This window comes from Salmo salar, chromosome 29, assembly GCF_965601325.2.
Source record: "Salmo salar chromosome 29, fSalSal1, whole genome shotgun sequence".
Taxonomy (NCBI): Eukaryota; Metazoa; Chordata; class Actinopteri; order Salmoniformes; family Salmonidae; genus Salmo; species Salmo salar.
Window position 1 is genome coordinate 20678359 of NC_138319.1, and position 23186 is coordinate 20701544.

General features: G+C 45.0%; 1 protein-coding gene across 1 annotated transcript in view; it reads left to right on the top strand.

Moving 5' to 3' along the window:
* kcnh2b (potassium voltage-gated channel, subfamily H (eag-related), member 2b) overlaps positions 1 to 10541 on the top strand; it is a 297434-nt gene extending 286893 nt beyond the window's left edge. The window contains exons 9-15 of the mRNA XM_014181110.3: positions 1706 to 1958; positions 2996 to 3189; positions 3387 to 3489; positions 3838 to 4113; positions 4250 to 4433; positions 9380 to 9557; positions 9746 to 10541. Coding sequence (XP_014036585.3) covers positions 1706 to 1958; positions 2996 to 3189; positions 3387 to 3489; positions 3838 to 4113; positions 4250 to 4433; positions 9380 to 9557; positions 9746 to 10201 — 1644 coding nt within the window. The 3' untranslated portion in view covers positions 10202 to 10541. The remainder of the gene's footprint in view (positions 1 to 1705; positions 1959 to 2995; positions 3190 to 3386; positions 3490 to 3837; positions 4114 to 4249; positions 4434 to 9379; positions 9558 to 9745) is intronic.
* Positions 10542 to 23186: the final 12645 nt, after the last annotated feature.

Sequence of the window (23186 nt, forward strand, 5' to 3'; positions counted from 1 at the left end):
TTTTCTGCACAGTCTTTTAAAGACTCATTGAACTAAGAGAGGTCTGGCCTGAAAGCTGTAGTTGATTTGTGTTGATTAGGGTTGTCTGTACATATATCCTCCAATCAACTCCTCTCTCTCCCTAGGACTGAGCCTACACTCTCTCCAACATGCTTTAAGTACCAAACGCAATAATGATGTAACCATTGATTTATTACATCATGTCTGCTAAATTACTAAAATGTAAATACATTACGGAAGTGCATTTTTTTTATGCAATTTAGGAGCAAAATTCCTAACACGAAATTCCAATATTCCGTCTTAAAGTGGCAATCAACAGTTGAAACAATAGTTCTGGAGAAATTCAAAGACCGCTATGGATGCAAGGACAGACCATCCATGATATTTTTACCTTTTTTTTAGGCTGTATAGTGTTCGTTTTTATTTAGAAACCTTTTTTTCCTTTGTCATTATGGGGTATTATGCGTAGATTGATGAGGGAAAAAACGATTTAATCCATTTTAAAATAAGGCTGTAACGTAACAAAATGTGGAAAAAGTCAAGGGGTCTGAATACTTTCCGAATGCACTTTATACACACCGGTGTGTGTGTGTGTGTGTGTGTGTGTGTGTGTGTGTGTGTGTGTGTGTGTGTGTGTGTGTGTGTGTGTGTGTGTTTGCCCCCTTTCTGATTTCTTTCTGAATACATTCCCGAATGCACTGTATTGTTCAAGAATCAATGGGTACATTTCAGTACAAAAATGGGTTAAGTAAAAGCAGATTGCCCGATTAAATCCAATGTTTAATTGTAAATGATGAAATGTAAAAGATAGAGAGATAGAGAGGAAACAAACAAACAGTCGCTTGTTAACTCACCTCCTTCATTATGTTAGGTTGAGAGTCCATTGAACTGTGTTGGATAAGTAAAAATGCTTGTTGTGGTGATTATAGTGGTTGTTGTGATGTAGCCCTGGCCTCATGTCTCTCTGACTGAAGGTCAGTCGTATACGCTGTCTTTTAATGATGAGGAAATGTGGCTGCCATGTCCGTAACAGTTTGTCTGTCTGGGCTGGGGAGAGATGGACCAATGACTGTATATATGAAAGGACAAAGCCATTGATCACGTGACACCATTCATTCCTATGTAAAGACTCAATAGCGCATTGAAGACAAATGAAGTTGGTTAAGATGGCGTCTCATGGAGACAATATGCACAGTTTCAGCTACTCCAGGAAGTGATGTTGCAGGCTAGTTCAGTGCTGCCCCCTCTCATGAAATAACTCACGTTGAACTTCCATGGCTTCAATGAGAGCGGTGTCGGATCAAGATGAGGGGGTGTTTTCGAGACATTAGTCTGGTCTGACAGCTTTGTCCCAGAGTCGCACATAGAAAAATTCCTTCTCTTTTCTCTGAAAAATTGGGGGAAGCCCCTTGCTAGAGGGGAAAATGATGAAAAAGATTTGTAGTAATCATTTTAACTACATAGGTAGAGCTGTAGCCTTACAAGTGAAAGTATTACTAAGGCAGATTGCTGATGAAATATTGTAATTTTTTGGGGTAAACATTTCATTTGCCGCTACATATCAGAAAATTTAATTTTCCACAGAATTTGTTTAATGTTTGTTATTCAAAGACAGCAGTGACATCTACACTGCTTGTCATAGACTCGCTAGACAGTAACACTCTATCGCTCTCTCCATCCCCCTCTCTCTCTCCCCCGCTACCAGGTGTTGAAGGGGTTTCCAGAGTGTCTCCAGGCTGACATCTGCCTCCACCTCAACCGTACCCTCCTGGAGAACTGCAAAGCCTTCAAGGGCTCCACTAAGGGCTGCCTGCGAGCCCTGGCCATGAAGTTCAAGACCACCCACGCCCCGCCCGGCGACACCCTGGTGCACGCCGGCGACGTGCTCACCGCCATCTACTTCATCTCCCGCGGCTCCATCGAGATCCTCCGAGGTGACGTGGTGGTGGCCATCTTGGGTGAGGATGATAGACGATAGGAGCTACTATTACTGTAGTATGTATCAACCCAGATAGTCCAGGTTCTACGGCTAGTTTAGCATGTATCAACCCAGATAGTCCAGGTTCTATGGCTAGTCTAGCATGTATCAACCCAGATAGTCCCGGTTCTACGGCTAGTCTAGCATGTATCAACCCAGATAGTCCCGGTTCTACGGCTAGTCTAGCATGTATCAACCCAGATAGTCCCGGTTCTACGGCTAGTCTAGCATGTATCAACCCAGATAGTCCCGGTTCTACGGCTAGTCTAGCATGTAGCAACCCAGATAGTCCAGGTTCTACGGCTAGTCTAGCATGTATCAACCCAGATAGTCCAGGTTCTACGGCTAGTCTAGCATGTATCAACCCAGATAGTCCAGGTTCTACGGCTAGTCTAGCATGTATCAACCCAGATAGTCCAGGTTCTACGGCTAGTCTAGCATGTATCAACCCAGATAGTCCAGGTTCTACGGCTAGTCTAGCATGTATCAACCCAGATAGTCCAGGTTCTACGGCTAGTCTAGCATGTATCAACCCAAATAGTCCAGGTTCTACGGCTAGTCTAGCATGTATAGGCTACCAAATGAAAGACTACAGGCACTACTGTCACTCTATAGGCTCTACTGTTGCTAGACTAGCATGTACCAAGCCAAAGGGGAAATAAATTGAAGAACAAAGTGAATTTGGTATATTCAGATATGATGTGCTAGGGAAACTCAGAGATGGTCAGAGATGGGCAAATAAGATATACAGACTTTCAAAGGCAATTCTCCCCAGCATAAATACTATATAGGCCAACACTGCCATCTACTGGGAAAAAATATGACCCAACTTATACCTCATACAGCTTCAAACTCTGGGCAGCCGAGAAGGGTGAAATGCTATTTCATTGAACAAGCACTGCTGTGTACCATTTGGAGTTATTGTACATTTGCCATGTAACTTACCAGTAATAACATAGCAGTGTAAAACATTAGCATTTTTCGATGCATGTAAAAGTGTCCTCTCTTCACTCACAGGGAAGAATGACATATTTGGCGAGCCCATCAACCTTTACGGGCGAGCTGGGAAGTCTAACGCCGATGTGAGAGCTCTGACCTACTGTGACCTCCATAAGATCCACAGAGAGGACGTCCTGGAGGTGTTAAACATGTACCCCGAGTTCTCCGACCACTTCTGGATGAACCTGGAGATCACCTTTAACCTCCGGGATGTGAGTGTCCTAACTTCCTCAAGACAGGTCAAGACCATAAAAATGCACGTTCAAATATTCATGTAGGAATGCAAATGGGTAAATGAATGAATGAATTGGTGAATTATTTCCATCGTGCATCCTCATGGAAGACCTATATAAGCCCTCTAACATCAGTTTGTGATTTTTCGAGATGTTTTCTTTGTTAATCCCTGCAGACCAATATGATTCCTGGCTCTCCAGAAAGTGACAACTCAGACTGTATAGGATTCAACAAACTGCGCAGACGCAAACTATCATTCCGGCGCCGGACAGAGAAGGGTAACCACCACATTCCCTTTCACTCCTTCATCTCTGTTCATGAGAGCAAAAACGTATTATTTCCTCTGTGGTGTCCAGAAGAAAGCCTCTAATACTCAGTGATGACTCCCATACACACTTAGTTGTTCCTCACAAATAAAGTTTTCCAATTCCATGCAGTGTCATCATCTGTCCTTGTTTCTTACATTTACAATTTAGTCATTTAGCTGATGCTCTTATCCAGAGCGACTTACAGTAAGTGCATTCACGTACTCATAGCTAGATGAGACAACCACCTTTCACACTTATAATAAGTACATTCTTCCCCAGTAAAGTCGTTATCATCAGCAACTCAACTTGTCCTCTCAGATGATGCAGATGCAGGAGAGATTAAAAAGGAAAGAGCCAATAAACCACTACGGCGGAGACGGAAGGAGGCGGCCAGTAACCAGGGGGAGGGGCCTCTGAGCTCAGTGTCCTCCCACTCCAGTGGCGACGAAGGGGAGGAGTCTGTGGTCACATGCCCTGCCCCTCCATCGGCTCTGCATGAGATGTCCCCGGCTCAGGCCACCACCCTGAACTTCAGCGACACTCCGGAGGGGGAGGGAGACCCCAAGGGGGGCAACACCTGCAATGCACTCACAGGTGGGGCTGGGCATCAATGTGGAAACAAACGACACACACACACACACACACACCTCATTAACTTCCATAGCAGACATACCCTAGGGTATACCCTGTTATTTACCCCTTTCCTCCTCTCCCCTCTCTTCACAACCAGGAGCATTTTCAGGGGTGTCCAACATCTTCAGTTTCTGGGGTGAGAGTCGGGGCAGTCGTGAGTACCAGGAGCTGCCGCGCTGCAGCCTGCCCTACCCTCCCCCTCTTAACACACCCAACATTGGCCGCAGGCAGCGCACCGAGCTGGAGAACAGACTGGACCTGCTGCAGAAGCAACTCAACAGGTACAGAGACATAGAGGGCCAGAGACATAGAGGGCCAGAGACATAGAGGGCCAGAGACATACAGGGCCAGAGACATACAGGGCCAGAGACATACAGGGCCAGAGACATAGAGGGCCAGAGACATAGAGGGCCAGAGACATAGAGGGCCAGAGACATACAGGGCCAGAGACATAGAGGGCCAGAGACATAGAGGGCCAGAGACATAGAGGGCCAGAGACATAGAGGGCCAGAGACATAGAGGGCCAGAGACATAGAGGGCCAGAGACATAGAGAGACAGAGACAGGGGACAGGGACAGACATAGAGACATACAGGGACAGGGACATACTGTACAGAGACATACTGTACAGAGACAGCGACAGACAGGGACAGCGACAGACAGGGACAGAGACATACAGGGACAGAGACAGACAGAGACAGACAGGAACCGAGACATACAGGGACAGAGACCTACAGCAACAGAGACATACATGGACAGAGACGGAGACATACAGGGTAGAGACAGAGACATACAGGGACAGAGACATAGACATACAGAGACCGAGACATACAGGGACAGGGACAGATGCATACAGGGACAGACACATAAACACATAGAGACAGAGACATACAGGGACAGATACATACAGGGACAGACACATAAACATATAGAGACCGAGACATACAGGGACAGGGACAGAGACATACAGGGACAGATACATACAGGGACAGACACATAAACATATAGAGACAGAGACATACAGGGACAGAGACATACAGGGACAGACACATAAACATATAGAGACAGAGACATACAGGGACAGATACATACAGGGACAGACACATAAACATATAGAGACCGAGACATACAGGGACAGGGACAGAGACATACAGGGACAGATACATACAGGGACAGACACATAAACATATAGAGACAGAGACATACAGGGACAGGGACAGAGACATACAGGGACAGACACATAAACACATAGAGACAGAGACATACAGGGACAGGGACAGATACATACAGGGACAGACACATAAACATATAGAGACAGAGACATACAGGGACAGATACATACAGGGACAGACACATAAACACATAGAGACAGAGACATACAGGGACAGATACATACAGGGACAGACACATAAACACATAGAGACAGAGACATACAGGGACAGATACATACAGGGACAGACACATAAACATATAGAGACCGAGACATACAGGGACAGATACATACAGGGACAGACACATAAACACATAGAGACAGAGACATACAGGGACAGATACATACAGGGACAGACACATAAACATATAGAGACCGAGACATACAGGGACAGGGACAGAGACATACAGGGACAGATACATACAGGGACAGACACATAAACATATAGAGACAGAGACATACAGGGACAGGGACAGATACATACAGGGACAGAGACATACAGGGACAGAGACCGAGACATACAGGGACAGGGACAGATACATACAGGGACAGACACATAAACATATAGAGACCGAGACATACAGGGACAGGGACAGATACATACAGGGACCCATGTGGCTCAGTTGGTAGAGCATGGTGTTTGCAACGCCAGAGTTGTGGGTTCGATTCCCACGGGGGACCAGTACAGAGAATTATTTTAATGAATTGTATGCATTCACTACTGTAAGTCGCTCTGGATAAGAGCGTCTGCTAAATGACTAAAATGTAAAAATGGGACAGACACATAAACATATAGAGACAGAGACATACAGGGACCGAAAGGGACGGAGACAGACAGGAACAGAGACATACAGGGACAGAAAGGGACGGAGACATGGACAGAGACAGGGACAGAAAGGGACAGAGACGGAGACATACAGGAGCAGAGACAGGGACATACAGGGACAGACACAAACACATATACAGTGGGGGTAAAAAGTATTTGATCCCCTGCTGATTTTGTACGTTTGCCCACTGACAAAGAAATGATCAGTCTATAATTTTAATGGTAGGTTTATTTGAACAGTGAGAAACAGAATAACAACAACAAAAATCCAGAAATACGCATGTCAAAAATGTTATAAATTGATTTGCATTTTAATGAGGGAAATAAGTATTTTGACCCCTCTCAATCAGAAAGATTTCTGGCTCCCAGGAGTCTTTTATACAGGTAACGAGCTGAGATAAGGAGCACACTCTTAAAGGGAGTGCTCCTAATCTCAGTTTGTTACCTGTATAAAAGACACCTGTCCACAGAAGCAATCAATAAATCAGATTCCAAACTCTCCACCATGGCCAAGACCAAAGAGCTCTCCAAGGATGTCAGGGACAAGATTGTAGACCTACACAAGGCTGGAATAGACTACAAGACCATCGCCAAGCAGCTTGGTGAGAAGGTGACAACAGTTGGTGCGATTATTCGCAAATGGAAGAAACGCAAAAGAACTGTCAATCTCCCTCGGCCTGGGGCTCCATGCAAGATCTCACCTCGTGGAGTTGCAATGATCATGAGAACGGTGAGGAATCAGCCCAGAACTACACGGGAGGATCTTGTCAATGATCTCAAGGCAGCTGGGACCATAGTCACCAAGAAAACAATTGGTAACACACTACGCCGTGAAGGACTGAAATCCTGCAGCGCCCGCAAGGTCCCCCTGCTCAAGAAAGCACATATACATGCCCGTCTGAAGTTTGCCAATGAACATCTGAATGATTCAGAGGACAACTGGGTGAAAGTGTTGTGGTCAGATGAGACCAAAATGGAGCTCTTTGGCATCAACTCAACTCGCCGTGTTTGGAGGAGGAGGAATGCTGCCTATGACCCCAAGAACACCATCCCCACCGTCAAACATGGAGGTGGAAACATTATACTTTGGCGGTGTTTTTCTGCTAAGGGGACAGGACAACTTCACAGCATCAAAGGGACGATGGACGGGGCCATGTACCGTCAAATCTTGGGTGAGAACCTCCTTCCATCAGCCAGGGCATTGAAAATGGGTTATGGATGGGTATTCCAGCATGACAGTGACCCAAAACACACAGCCAAGGCAACAAAGGAGTGGCTGAAGAAGAAGCACATTAAGGTCCTGGAGTGGCCTAGCCAGTCTCCAGACCTTAATCCCATAGAAAATCTGTGGAGGGAGCTGAAGGTTCGAGTTGCCAAACGTCAGCCTCGAAACCTTAATGACTTGGAGAAGATCTGCAAAGAGGAGTGGGACAAAATCCCTCCTGAGATGTGTGCAAACCTGGTGGCCAACTACAGCCCAAAGCTAGCGATCTTGCAGCATTGTATAAAATATTCTGGGCCCTCAGTTTCCTGCGCAAGGGATAAGAAGCAGTGCTTGACTTGGGCAGGTTGCTCGCCGGAGCTGAGTACCAGCACCTCATATTGTCTACTGCTTGAGCACCTATTCCTCTTATAGAATATTAGCTCAAAAGTATTCTGGAGCTCCTGTACCTAAATATAAACAGTACCAGTACCCAAAATGAGTCCCGGAACCTATTTCAGTCCAAGTGAAGCACTGATAAGAAGCCTATTTTATGACGTTTCCACTGGATCAGAGCATTCCCTTTCACGTTGAGTGGTTATCGAAAGGGAGAGAGCTGGCCTCTCAAGTGGGGCAGCAGACCTACAGAGACAGAGACATTCAGGGACAAAGACAGACAGGGACAGAGACATACAGTGACAGGGACATACAGGGACAGAGACAGACACATACAGGGACAGAGACAGACACATACGGGGACAGAGACATACAGGGACAGAGACAGAGACATACAGGGACAGAGACATACAGGGACAGAGACAGAGACATACAGGGACAGAGACAGAGACATACAGGGACAGAGACAGAGACATACAGGGACAGAGACAGAGACATACAGGGACAGAGACAGACATACAGGGACAGACAGACACATACAGGGACAGGGACATACAGGGACAGGGACATACAGAGACAGAGACATACAGGGACAGAGACAGAGACATACAGGGACAGAGACAGACGCATACAGGGACAGACAGACACATACAGGGACAGGGACATACAGGGACAGGGACATACAGAGACAGAGACATACAGGGACAGAGACAGAGACATACAGGGACAGAGACAGACGCATACAGGGACAGACACAGACGCATACAGAGACAGACACAGACAGGGACAGAGACAGACACATACAGGGACAGACACATACAGAGACAGACACATACAGAGACAGACACATACAGGGACAGAGACAGACAGGGACAGTGACGGGGACAGGGATAGGGCAGGGACACAGACAGGGATCGGAGCAGGGACAGGTCAGAGACAGGGACAGGGCAGGGGCAGGGACAGAGTTAGCTATAGCCCTCTGAGAAAATGGTTAGAATGAGTGTGTAAACGATGTACAAATGGGAATATAGGGCACAGCTGCTAGTCTTCTAGTCCACTGTAGCTGCTTCCATTATGTCTTGCACCACAGTGTCTGATATGTCTGTCCCCTGTCAGAGTAATGGAAGTACCCAGGCCTGGTGTTCGCACTCAGCTGACACCTCTCTCTTTAACCCTACCTCATTATTCATATTTATCAGTCTGATTCTGACCGACATATTCCTCTCCTCTCTTCTCCTCTCCTCTCCTCTCCTCTCCTCTCCTCTCCTCTCCTCTCCTCTCCTCTCCTCTCCTCTCCTCTCCTCTCCTCTCCTCTCCTCTCCTCTCCTCTCCTCTCCTCTCCTCTCCTCTCCTCTCCTCTCCTCTCCTCTCCTCTCATCTTCTCTCCTCCACCGTGGAATAACTGTTATATTGGCCCCTATGGTCTTATCCAGTCAGTGCCCATTGTCAAGTCTCATTGAGGTCAAAGACCTCCATTATCTAGAAGGCTGAGGCTTTGCCTGCTTTTGTGAGAGTTTCTGACGTGTGTATGCGTGCGTGTGTGTGTGTGTGTGTGTGTGTGTGTGTTGTGTATGTCCGCGTGTTTCTCTCTTCAGGCTGGAAACGAGGATGTCGACAGACATCGGGGCAATCATGCAACTACTACAGCGTCAGATGGCCCTGGTGCCCCCAGCCTACAGCACCGTGTTGTCTCCCCCTCAGGCCTCACCCTACCCTGGCCCTGGTCCTGGAGAGAGGCTGGTGCAGTCTGAGACACTGGCTTCCCTCTCACAGGTACTACACACATAAAGGAGATAGACACGTACATGCAGATATACCTGTAGACACCTGTATACATGCGTACACACATGCACTCATACACATGCCCACACACTCAGTTGCGTCCATACACACACACACATATACAGACACACTCAAAAGGGTCTTCTCTGAATCCCTCCTCGTCTGCATCTCTCCTCCAGATCTCACACCCCCAGGACTTTGAGGAGTTCCCCGGCAAGTCGTGTGACTCTCTCCGCAGCCCTGATCAGCTGCACCCCCAGGACTCGCCTCTGGTCAGCCCCATCGAGACACGACGAGACACCACTGGGCTGGGCAGCTTAATCCTGGACCTGGACCTGGACCTGGACAGCCTGGAGCTAGAACTAGGGGCTGGGTCAGTGGCAGGGTTGGGGTCAGGGATGCGGGCAGGTTCAGGGTTGGGGTCAGGGATGCGGGCAGGTTCAGGGTTGGGGTCAGGGATGCGGGCAGGTTCAGGGTTGGGGTCAGGGATGCGGGCAAGTTCAGGGTTGGGGTCAGTGGGAGGGGCGAATGGCCTGGACCCTGACACCCAGCGAAGGCTCTCTCTGCCTGAGCCACAGACGCCCCTGGACTCACAGACACCGCAGAGGCACAGCTCCGACCCTGGGGGGAGCTAAGGAGCGGTGAGGGGGAGAGAGGAGAATGGGGACAGAGAGAGGGAAAGGAGGGGTAGCTCTGTTTTTCCCTCTTTCCCAGTCACACATCTCATTGGGTCCTTCCCATAGTCCAGGCGTAAACAGACACACATAAGGGGGCGTCCCTTTTCTCCCTTCAGCCTCCCTTCAGAGTGTGCCTCACCTCTGACCTGAGGAGAAACCTTGTTTGGAGAGGGGGGATGTCTCTCTTTTTCAGGGGTCCCTTCCCCTATCCGGCTCCTAACGTTACCACAGCGTTGACAGACAGACAGACAGACAGACAGACAGACAGACAGACAGAGAGAGAGAGAGAGAGAGAGAGAGAGAGAGAGAGAGAGAGAGAGGAGAGAGAGAGAGAGAGAGAGAGAGAGAGAGAGAGAGAGAGAGAGAGAGAGAGAGAGAGAGGAGAGAGAGAGAGAGAGAGAGAGAGAGAGAGAGAGAGAGAGGAGAGAGAGAGAGAGAGAGAGAGAGAGAGAGAGAGAGAGAGAGAGAGAGAGAGAGAGAGAGAGAGAGAGAGAGAGAGAGAGAGAGAGAGAGAGAGAGAGAGAGAGAGAGAGAGAGAGAGAGAGAGAGAGACCTTCTGAACTCAGTCCGGTCCATTCTGGCCTACAGAGATGACTACAGAATAGAATGCTCACTCACATGACTGGTTCTGTTTAGAAACGTCCCTTTACTGCTGTATCCAGTATTGGATTACCATAATGGGGAGGGGGAAAAAACTATAATAATTATATAAGTAGCCATTATGTCTTGCACTGAAATTTACAGACATTCTATCTAACATGTCCGTGACGCTTCCGAAAACTGGTTGGTTGGTGGACTGTAGTGTTAGCTGGCCTAACAGAAACTCTGGTGTCCTGTCCTATCATTGGCCCCTTTTCCCTAAGGTCCGAATCCCCGGAGGCGGAGCCAAGGCCCCAAGAGCATACTGGATTGGCTGGTTTGCACCTCAGGGGTGGGGTTGGAGGAAGGGTTTAAAAGCCATGACTTCTTTGATGAACATATCAAATCCCTATCAGAACCTTGTACAGATTGCTAGAGAGTGGGAGTCTTTGTACAGTTCAATATGCAAACACTGGCGAGAGAGGAGTGTTGTATCCTATATCTGTGTTGATAATATCAGATTCAGGTTCCAAAGCTTTTTGCCCTAGTTTTGTCGGTAGTTCACAAAGCATGGCTTAGTTTCCCCCTCTAACACTTGAAGAGGAAATGACCTACATTTACCTGTCCAAGGATCTGACTACACAGCAATACGCAGCCCCAGGAGAGAACACGCTCCACACACGTTATAATGTAGATCCTCCATCATCTCCCCATGTTGCTGTTCTACTACAGGGGTCCTGTCTCACTCCCTTTCTCCACCTGTCCTTTCTCTGGGGAGAGTCTCTGTACATGGTAGTTGATGACGTAAGGTGCAATGGCGGTCTACGATACGCAGGGAACCTGAAGATTGTATTTAACCGCTTGCTGGTCTGAGCTTCTTATTTATTTATTGGTTTTAGGAGTGTTATGTTCTTTGTAGATTGTACCAAATATGATTTCTCGTTTTGCAGAAAGAAGGTGTAGAGTGTAAACTTTGGTGGAGGGAGTGAAATAATATTTTTGGGTAAATGTGGACAGGTACCTCTCCCCACATTTGTGTGTTTGTTTTAACAAATGTTATGTCAGTACAACCATTCTAGATGTTTCTTGAGTAATATGACTGTTTGACAGGAGTTGCACTTTATTATTATTATTATAATAATTATAATGATTATTTACTCTTCATCAACCCTGACCAGAGATGTCAGTGTCCACCCACTGGCCACAGACATTAATTCAACATCTACGTTGGTTCAATGTAATTTCATTGACATGACATGGAAACAACAATGATTCAACCAGTGTGTGTCCAGTGAGCAGTAGGCTAATATTATCATCAGATCTGAGAAGAGGCGGAGAGCTTTTAGCTCCCAGAGTAAGATTTAAACAGTGAGAGTTAAAGTGAGTCGCAAAGCGGTGAGTAGTGTTTGTGTGTAGTGTGTATCATGCACGGTGCAAACACATTGTATCTGTATGCAGGGAGGACTAGAAGCAGGTGAGGTAGCTGGAGGAGGCCAAACAGTGTTTTGAAGTGATGAGTAATGAACATTAAATTACTATATATATTTAGCTTGTTAGAAAAAACGGAATCATTAAGACAAAGAAAATGGTCAGGTTTCAGCTAAGACACGCAAGCAGGCGCACACACACACACACACAACACACACACACACACACACACACACACACACACACACATGCTATTAGGTGCACTGTTCACAGTTAATCACTGTTAGTAATGTCTTTGCATGTACAAAGTGCAGTAAAAAACCTGTGTTAGTGAATTGGAAGAGTGATAATGCATGAGTTGTGCTTTGGGATAGTGCATTTTAGTGTTGAACCAAAGCAACTGAAGAGAAGCAATTACTGTATTCTGCATTGAATTGAATGGAATGGGAAAATCAATAAGAGATGATTTAAGCCGCCCGAAGTTCAAAGCAGAGTAGACACCAAACGAACAGAGACCTCTTTCTGAGCTTATTTACTGTGTTCAGTCCCATCACTGCACTGAACATCATCAAGGGTTGTAACAGTGACACAACGAGATGCCAACGATGACAACAAAAAAACTACCGTAGGCCAATATCTACAATTTATTAAACAATTGTTGAGCTCTTGCTGTGTCACTGTTACAACCACTGAAGATGTGCAGTGCAGTGATGGAACTGGACACAGTAAATAAGCTCAGATGAAAAGAGGTCTCTGTTGGTTTCATCCCTTCGACTCTGCTTTTAACTTCAGGCAGCTTAAATGGCCTCCTTAGATAGTGAAAAGTCTCCTTTTGTACAGTTTTACAGTCAGGCCAACCCTCCCAGAACATAGACTACCCACACTATAGGATGTTATAATACAGAGCCTTTCCTATATCCGTCTGTCACTTCACATTATGTTTTTTTGTTTCTATTTGGGTCCTCAATCATCACAGAACTGCGTAATGTCTATATACCATCTACAATAGTTTTTAGTCACATAATCTCTGTCTTGAAGGACATTCCCAACACTTTAGAATGCAATTTCCATTTTGCATTCTTCAAAATCACCATCCTAATGTAGACTGACTGGGTTTAGGTGTAGATCTAGGGGGATTAAGTTATCTATCTCTATAACATAGCTACATATCAAAATAATACTGTAATGTATGTAAAGTTGTCATAGAAAGCTCAAACAAGGAAATGTAATTAGCTCCCAGTGAAACATGTCCACCCACTGGGATGTGTCATGGTGGCTTAGTCAATGGGTCTCACATTTTAGCAACCTACACCAAAGATTATCTATTATATTGACAAGATAGTCAAGTGACCGCTATAATAATGGAAATACATGTCCTCAAAGATGGAAGGCAGACGGGAGGAGGCGAGATCAGGTGGGACCATTCTAGCCAATGAGAGGGAAGATATGTATGTGAAGAACAAGAACAACATCGATACAAAATCCTTTTATATCAGTGCATTCGTAACAACCTACCAATTACGAAACTTCTATTCGATCAATTAAGCCTCACGTAGCAAATAAGCTATTTCAACTTTTTGTTGACCAAATTCAACACTCATTGACCACCAAACAAAAATTCCTCACTTCGTGGTCTTACTTTCTTGGACAGATTTTGGGTGGGGTAAACCCTCTCGTTTCGCCTCCTCTTTGCCTACACACACACACACCTCTGCTACACAAGCCTCTCGCACCTCACATTTGGCAGAGCACTTTTCAGCTCTTTTCAACTTTATAGTATATTATATAAATATTATGCTGCATCATTGGCACAGGTCCCGAATTTGTAGATATTTTGAACAGTGGGGTTTTTGGTAAAGTTTACACTGGATTGCTCTTTCCCACCTCCCCCCTGTACATAAGAACATCTTGTAAAGGAATACATTCTTGGCACCCATATAGCCAGCACTATGCAGACATTTCTTTGGCATGCTTTGAAATGCAGAAAAACTGTAGAGGAAACAACATAAAGTCTGTTCAACATTTTAATCATGTGAATAAAGATGTTAATAACTATTGTTAATAATAATGACGATGATGATGAGGAGTATAAGGACAATGAACAAGATTACTTTAATATTGTGCACATTTTATTTGCATGCTGCACTGAGAATCTTTTCAGAAATGAGAGGGTGGATGTGCAAGGAAGGCAGCTGCTTTTGGGCTGTGTCCTTGCGGCTGTGTAGAGTAATACACTGTATACTTCCGGGTCATGGAAGAGTAACATATACTGTACTTCCTGGTCATGGGAGAGTAACATATACTGTACTTCCTGGTCATGGGAGAAAGGGACACTGAAAAGTTACAAGATACTGTAACATTATGGAGGATACATGTGCGGGGCTATGGCCAGCTCTGCCACAGTTGGCTTTCAGACTAGGGAATATGAATAATAATACAATTCTAGCCTGACCATGTTGGAGTGCATAGCCTATGTCACCCTGTTCATATCAGACACTACAGCAAGCTAGAAGACAGAAGCAGCTCCAGGTCTTGATTGTGTGATAGCGTTATACAAGGTTGACTTTATATAACATTTCAAATATTTATTTCAATAAACCTCTTTGAAAACAAACTGTGCTTCTGCTATGTATGTCTGGAGCTTTATAGATTATTCTTTATATACTTTTAAGTCTCACCCATGTTGGAGTTTTCTACCATCCTCTCACAGTTAATGTGGTCAATGGACATGCTATTGAGACACATTCGCTAACAGCAGTACAAGATCAATGGTAATGTCAGAGCCATTTTTATAGAAAATAAAGTGTTTAAATTATATTAAGGAATATATAAGAATTAAGTATTAATTGTAAAGAAACTATTATTTTAAAATATATATATGTTAATGTTTATAAGAAACCCATTTTTTATTTGTTTATTGTGACACCTGGTGGTTACCTGTAGTGTGTCAGCAGGGTAGTATAAGGGTTTAATGGCAACATGGCCCAGTCACTAACAGTGAACCATGCAAACCGATGCTGGCACTAAGACGGCACTCAACAAGCTGTATAAGGCCATAAGCAAACAAGAAAAGCTCATCCGGAGGCAGCACTCCTAGTGGCGAGATACTTTAATGCAGGGTAACTTAAATCCGTCTTACCTAATTTCTACCAGCATGTTAAATGTGCAACCACAGGGGGAAAAAAACTCTAGATCACCTTTACTCCACACATAGAGACGCGTACAAAGCTCTCCCTCGCCCTCCATTTGGAAAATCTGACCATAACTCTATCCTCCTGATTCCTGCTTACAAGCAAAAACTAAAGCAGGAAGTACCAGCGACTCGCTCAATAAGGAAGTGGTCAGATGACGCAGATGCTACGCTACAGGACTGTTTTGCTAGCACAGACTGGAATATGTTCTGGGATTTTTCCGATGGCATTGAGGAGTACACCACATCAGTCACTGGCTTCATCAATAAGTGCATCGATGACGTCGTCCCCACAGTGACTGTACCTTCCCTGTAGCTCAGTTGGTAGAGCATGGTGTTTGCAACACCAGGGTTGTGGGTTCGTTTCCCACGGGGGGCCAGCACAGAAAAAAAAAATGTATGAAATGTATGCATTCACTACTGTAAGTTGCTCTGGATAAGAGCGTCTGCTAAATGACTAAAATGTAAATGTAAAATGTACGTACATACCCCAACCAGAAGCCATGGATTACAGGCAGTGGCGGTTCTAGTTTGTATGGCTCCCTGGGCACGCCCTCCCCCTAATTTTTATACAGACATTTGGAACAACACAAATAAATAATCATAACATTTAAAATGATATAAATATAAAAATATATACAAAAATAAGACTCATAAATATCAAAAAGAAGTAACAAAGACAAATAGAAACAAATTGTAGTATATAAATGCAAATAAAAAAGAGAATCAAATTATTACAGTATTACCCTATTGCTAACAAAAAAACAAATAAAACTAAATTGCACAAATCCTATATCACATAAATACACAAATAGAATAACACACTTATAAAGAGGAGAACCTGCTTGTTACACTATTGCACTTCAAACAAGAAACACACAAACTAAATTGCACAACTGCCATCTAAACCCTGACCTTTCTTGCCTTCTTTGATGCAAAGTCATCAATTAAATCATCATAAGAAATTTGCCCAGCAATTGCATGGTTAATACTGATGACAGCAAGGCCACTAAGGCGTTCCTGTGACATGGTGGACCTCAGGTAGGATTTGATGAGCTTCAGCTTTGAAAAGTTCCTCTCTGCTTCAGCTACGGTCAGTGGAAGAGTAAGACAAATTCTGAGAGCAGTCCACAAATTTGGATACATTTCTGAGAGCTCCCTTTCGTGTATAAATATCAGCAGCTCAAGCAGGGTCATGGTCTTCGATGGCAAGTCAGGCAAGTTCTTCAGTTCCTGTGCAAGCTCTCTGCCATCCAAGCCTCTGTGTTCTTTATAGTGCAGTGTCATACTAAGAACCTCACATTGTTCTGTCTGCTCCTCATTTGAGAGACTTTGGAAGGTTGACAGAACTTCAAACTTCTCTCCCACATTTTCCAATATGGAAAATATTTCCTTAAAGGCTGAGGTTGCAGCATCAACAACATTGAAAAATGTCACCTCCAGCTTCTTCAGGGCATCACCAAAGGCTCATCAAATGATTTGTATGAATAGTGCCACTTTTGGACCTCAGCCTTTTTTGTTGTAGAACGGCCTCTACATTCATACCCTCGCAAATATCCTTGGCTGACGTTTGTGCAGTCATAAAGCCTGTTGGCCTGTAGTTGCTGAGACCTCTCTCTGTCTTTCTGAGAAGACTGACTGCAACATCCACATGCATACTGGGAAACTGCATCAGCTTGCTCACATGTTGGATCTGGCTCAAGATGTCATACCACACCACTGTACAGATGCTGACGCTGTATGATCCCACCTCCTCTGACAAGGACTGGGCCTCAATCTTTATCACAGGGTCTTTGGTTTGATCCCTCACCTCAATCAGTGCCTCTCTCACCGCTGCTGCCTGATACCTCAGTGGCTCGACACTCTTAACTTTACTCTCCCACTTTGTCTCAGTCCACATCTTCAAAGTGATGTCCACATGTTTTTTCAGGATGGCCCATCGCTGTGTGGAGGCTGAGAACAAGGTGTACAGTTTGTGTAAGTTGCCAAAGTAACCTGTGGCATCGACAGAACTTTTAGCAGCATCAGCCACAACCAGGTTCAATGTGTGAGCCCCACATGGCACAAATAGAGCTCTTGGATTCATTTCCAGGAGTCTGGCTTGGACACCTTTGTTTTTGTCTCTCATGTTGGGCCCAGACTGGAAACATGCAGTCCTCAAAATGAATTTTTAGCTTCTCTAATCTTTTGAGAATCAGGGATGCCAAATGTTGGCCCGTGGACTCATCTGCCTCCAAAAAAACCCATAAAATGTTCCTTTATGTGGGGCTCCTCCTTCAGTGACACAATCCAAATCACAACTGACAACTGTTCAGTGTGGCTGACATCTGAGGTGCAATCTAGAATGATAGAGAAGAATCTTGCCAGCTTGATGTCACTCACCATTATTGATGTCACTCACCAAATGACCTTGCTGCTCAACAAATCAATGAGTTCATTCTGTATTTGGTGGCCAAGGCAGCTGGTGGTGTGACTCGAGGTCCCTTTTTGGACACGGTTAAGGTGCTCTTTCATGACTGGATCAAATTATGCCATCAGTTCAACCTCTTTGAGGACATTTCCATTTGATGGAAAGTACAGTGTTTCTGTTTGTCCCCTTAGTGACATATTTCCAATTGCCAGAGACTGTACAATAGCAGTCAGACGTGTCAACACCTCTCTCCATCTTGTCCTCTCAGCCTCCATAAGTGCCATCTCATGCTTATCAATTGTTTCCCCTATTTTGATCCTCATTGCCAGTTCTTTCCATGTTTTCATACAGTTTTGGTGTTCTGGACTGCTGTCGTGTGAAGTCAGCAAAGAACTTGCATGTTTTTAGTCTGTCAGTCCTGAGTTTGCTAAATTAATTTTCTTCTTAGAAAATAGTTTTCAGCAGAAGCAGAAGAGGCTGTTGTTTCTTTCAGAATTCACCAACCAACTTCTAGGGACTTTTTCACCACTCACCAAGGTCTTCCCGGAAAAACTGGTGGTGGCAACTTCTTCCGTCAGTCTCATTCCTTGGGAAAACAAAGTCAGGTGGTACCTCACTTGGTCCTCTGCAAACTAGTTGTGTCCGAATTCTGTCAGTCAGAACTGAAGGCCAGTCAGCAGGGTCTGTAGACAGTGGCTCATCCTCAGCAGCAGGATGTGGTGGGGATGCGGCTACAGGGATTTCTAATGGAGAGCACATGGGCATTAGTTTACACACTTTATTTACAGCATTTATAGTGGTGGAACATCCCACATACATACCCAGTAATAATTAAAATCATCATTGTTACCTACAATATGGAAACTTAAAACTTTTCAAAAGGGAAATTATTTATTTTATTTATGTTATGCAGGGATACACACATAAACACATGTGTGTGTACACACACACACACGCATGCGCTTGCGAACAAACACACCTGAAGAATCCTGCTGGGGAGAAGTGGAAGCAAATGGGTCTTCATCCTCATCCTCAGGCTCAGACAACATTTGTGTCACGCCCTGATCTGTTTCACCTGTCCTTGTGATTGTCTCCACCTCCCTCCAGGTGTCGCCCATCTTCCATATTATCCCCTGTGTATTTACACCTGTGTTTTCTGTCTGTCTGTTGCCAGTTCGTCTTGTTTCTTCAAGCCTACCAGTGGTTTGTCTCAGCTCCTGTTTTTCCCCCTAGGCTCTCTTTTTCTCGTCCTCCTGGTTTTAGACCTTTACCTGTCCTGACCCTGTACCCGCCCGCCTGACCACTACCTGACCTCTGCCTGACCCTGCCTGCCGTCCTGTACCTTTTACGCCTACTCTGGATTATCGACCCCTGCCTGCCTTGACCTGTCGTTTGCCTGCCCCTGTGGTTACAATAAATATTGTTACTTCACAGTCTGCACTTGGGTCTTACCTTGATTCCTGATAATTTGTGAAGACACCTGTGTGGCTGAGGAGGTGGCTGGCTGCTCATCCTGAAGCTCCGAGATAATTTCTGAAGAGGACTGTGTGGCTGAGGAGGTAGATGGCTCCTCATCCTGGCCAGTGCCAGGGGGTGCTCCAAAATATTTCAGAAGTGCACATGAATTTGCATTCAAATACAGTATATGAGTCTGACACCCTAAATACATTTGTTGCACAATTAAATATACATGTCATTATGTACAATTTATCAAACTTTCAGAATAGGAACCAAATGAACCATACAACCTCCTTGGCTAATTCTAAGCATAAGACACCCAAAAAGACTTGATATGTTACAAAAGATACAAAATATAGTTGTCCTTTAAGTTAGCCTACAGCATTGGAAATTACCCTTACTGAGCTCAGGACCTAACCAATACAATCACAGAAAACCTTTATGATGTCACATCAATGAAAGTTAACCAAATCAATTTATTTAACTAGGCAAGTAAGTTAAGAACAAATTATTTTTTTCAATGACAGCCTAGGAACAGTGGGTTAACTGCCTTGTTCAGGGGCAGAATGACAGATTTTGTACCTTGTCAGCTCGGGGATTGGATCTTGCAACCTTTCAGCTAGAAAATATTTACACAAGAAGCAACCTAATATCACACAGTCAACCTCTCATTTCATTTAGTAAATTCACCATTCTGCTCTAACCACTAGGCTACGCTGCCGCCCCGCTTTGCTGCAGGCTACACACATTATCATGATGAAACTGTGTGGAATTATATTCAATGTTATGTAAGCTAGTTGGACAGAAAACTGAATATTGTCGCCCTATGTGTAATAGCATACAGTTGAAGTCGGAAGTTTACATACACCTTAGCCAAATACATTTAAACTCAGTTTTTCACAATTCCTGACATTTAATCCTAGTAAAAATTCCCTGTCTGAGGTCAGTTAGGATTACCACTTTATTTTAAGAATGTGAAATGTCAGAATAATACACTGCTCAAAAAAATAAAGGGAACACTAAAATAACACATCCTAGATCTGAATGAATGAAATCATCTTATTAAATACTTTTTTCTTTACATAGTTGAATGTGCTGAGAACAAAATCACACAAAAATAATCAATGGAAATCCAATTTATTAACTCATGGAGGTCTGGATTTGGAGTCACACTCAAAATTAAAGTGGAAAACCACACTACAGGCTGATCCAACTTTGATGTAATGTCCTTAAAACAAGTCAAAATGAGGCTCAGTAGTGTGTGTGGCCTCCAAGCGCCTGTATGACCTCCCTACAACGCCTGGGCATGCTCCTGATGAGGTGGCGGATGGTCTCCTGAGGGATCTCCTCCCAGACCTGGACTAAAGCATCCGCCAACTCCTGGACAGTCTGTGGTGCAACGTGGCGTTGGTGGATGGAGCGAGACATGATGTCCCAGATGTGCTCAATTGGATTCAGGTCTGGGGAACAGGCGGGCCAGTCCATAGCATCAATGCCTTCCTCTTGCAGGAACTGCTGACACACCCCAGCCACATGAGGTCTAGCATTGTCTTGCATTAGGAGGAACCCAGGGCCAACCGCACCAGCATATGGTCTCACAAGGGGTCTGAGGATCTCATCTCGGTACCTAATGGCAGTCAGGCTACCTCTGGCGAGCACATGGAGGGCTGTGCGTCCCCCCAAAGAAATGCCACCCCACACCATGACTGACCCACCGCCAAACCAGTCATGCTGGAGGATGTTGCAGGCAGCAGAACGTTCTCCACGGCGTCTCCAGGCTGTCACGTCTGTCACATGTGCTCAGTGTGAACCTGCTTTAATCTGTGAAGAGCACAGGGCGCCAGTGGCGAATTTGCCAATCTTGGTGTTCTCTGGCAAATGCCAAACGTCCTGCACGGTGTTGGGCTGTAAGCACAACCCCCACCTGTGGACGTCGGGCCCTCATACCACCCTCATGGAGTCTGTTTCTGACCGTTTGAGCAAACACATGCACATTTGTGGCCTGCTGGAGGTCATTTTGCAGGGCTCTGGCAGTGCTCCTCCTGCTCCTCCTTGCACAAAGGCGGAGGTAGTGGTCCTGCTGCTGGGTTGTTGCCCTCCTACGGCCTCCTCCACGTCTCCTGATGTACTAGACTGTCTCCTGGTAGCGCCTCCATGCTCTGGACACTACGCTGACAGACACAGCAAACCTTCTTGCCACAGCTCGCATTGATGTGCCATCCTGGATGAGCTGCACTACCTGAGCCACTTGTGTGGGTTGTAGACTCCGTCTCATGCTACCACTAGAGTGAAAGCACCGCCAGCATCCAAAAGTGACCAAAACATCAGCCAGGAAACATAGGAACTGAGAAGTGGTCTGTGGTTACCACCTGCAGAACCACTCCTTTATTGGGGGTGGCTTGCTAATTGCCTATAATTTCCACCTGTTGTCTATTCCATTTGCACAACAGCATGTGAAATTTATTGTCAATCAGTATTGCTTCCTTAGTGGACAGTTTGATTTCACAGAAGTGTGATTGACTTGGAGTTATATTGTGTTGTTTAAGTGTTCCATTTATTTTTTTGAGCGGTATAGTAGAGAGAACGATTTATTTCAGCTTTTATTTCTTTCATCACATTCCCAGTGGGTCAGAAGTTTACATACACTCAATTAGTATTTGGTAGCATTGCCTTTAAATTGTGTAACTTGGGTCAAACATTTCAGGTAGCCTTCCACAAGCTTCCAACAATTAGTTGGGTGGATTTTGGCCCATTCCTCCTGACAGAGCTGGTGTAACTGAGTCAGGTTTGTAGGCCTCCTTGCTCGCACACGCTTTTTCAGTTCTGCCCACATATTTTCTATAGGATTGAGGTCAGGGCTTTGTGATGGCCACTCCAATACCTTGACTTTGTTGTCCTTAAGCCATTTTGCCACAACTTTGGAAGTATGCTTGGGGTCATTGTCCATTTGGAAGACTCATTTGCGACTAAGCTTTAACTTCCTGACTGATGTCTTGAGATGTTGCTTCAATATATCCACATAATTGTCCTCCCTCATGATGTAATCTACTTTGTGAAGTGCACCAGTGCCTCCTGCAGCAAAGCACCCCAACAACATGATGCTGCCACCCCTGTGCTTCACGTTTGGGATGGTGTTTTTCGGCTTGCAAGCATCCCCCTTTTTCCTCCTAACAGAGATGGTCATTATGGCCAAACAGTTCTAGTTTGTTTCATCAGACCAGAGGACATTTCTCCAAAAAGTACGATCTTTGTCCCCATGTGCAGTTGCAAACCGTAGTCTGGCTTTTTTATGGCAGTTTTGGATCAGTGGCTTCTTCCTTGCTGAGCGGCCTATCAGGATATGTCGATATAGGACTCGTTTCACTGTGGATAAAGATATTTTTGTACCCGTTTCCTCCAGCATCTTCACAAGGTCCTTTGCTGTTGTTCTGGGATTGATTTGCACTTTTCGCACCAAAGTACGTTCATCTCTAGGAGACAGAGTGGTTTGACCGCTTGCGTGGTCCCATGGTGTTTATTCGTCCTTACTATTGTTTGTACAGATGAACGTGGTACCTTCAGATATTTGGAAATTGTTCCCAAGCATGAATCAGACTTCTGGAGGTCAATCATTTTTTTCCTGAGGTCTTGGCTGATTTTGCGGGATTTTCCCATGATGTCAAGCAAAGAGGCACTGAGTTTGAAGGTAGGCCTTTAAATACATCCACAGGCACACCTCCAATTTACTCAAATTTTGTCAATTAGCATTTCAGAAGATTCTAAAGCCATGACATCATTTTCTGGAATTTTCCAAGCTGTTTAAAGGCACAGTCAACTTAGTGTATGTAAACTTCTGACCCACTGGAATTGTGAGACAGTGAATTATAAGTGAAATAATC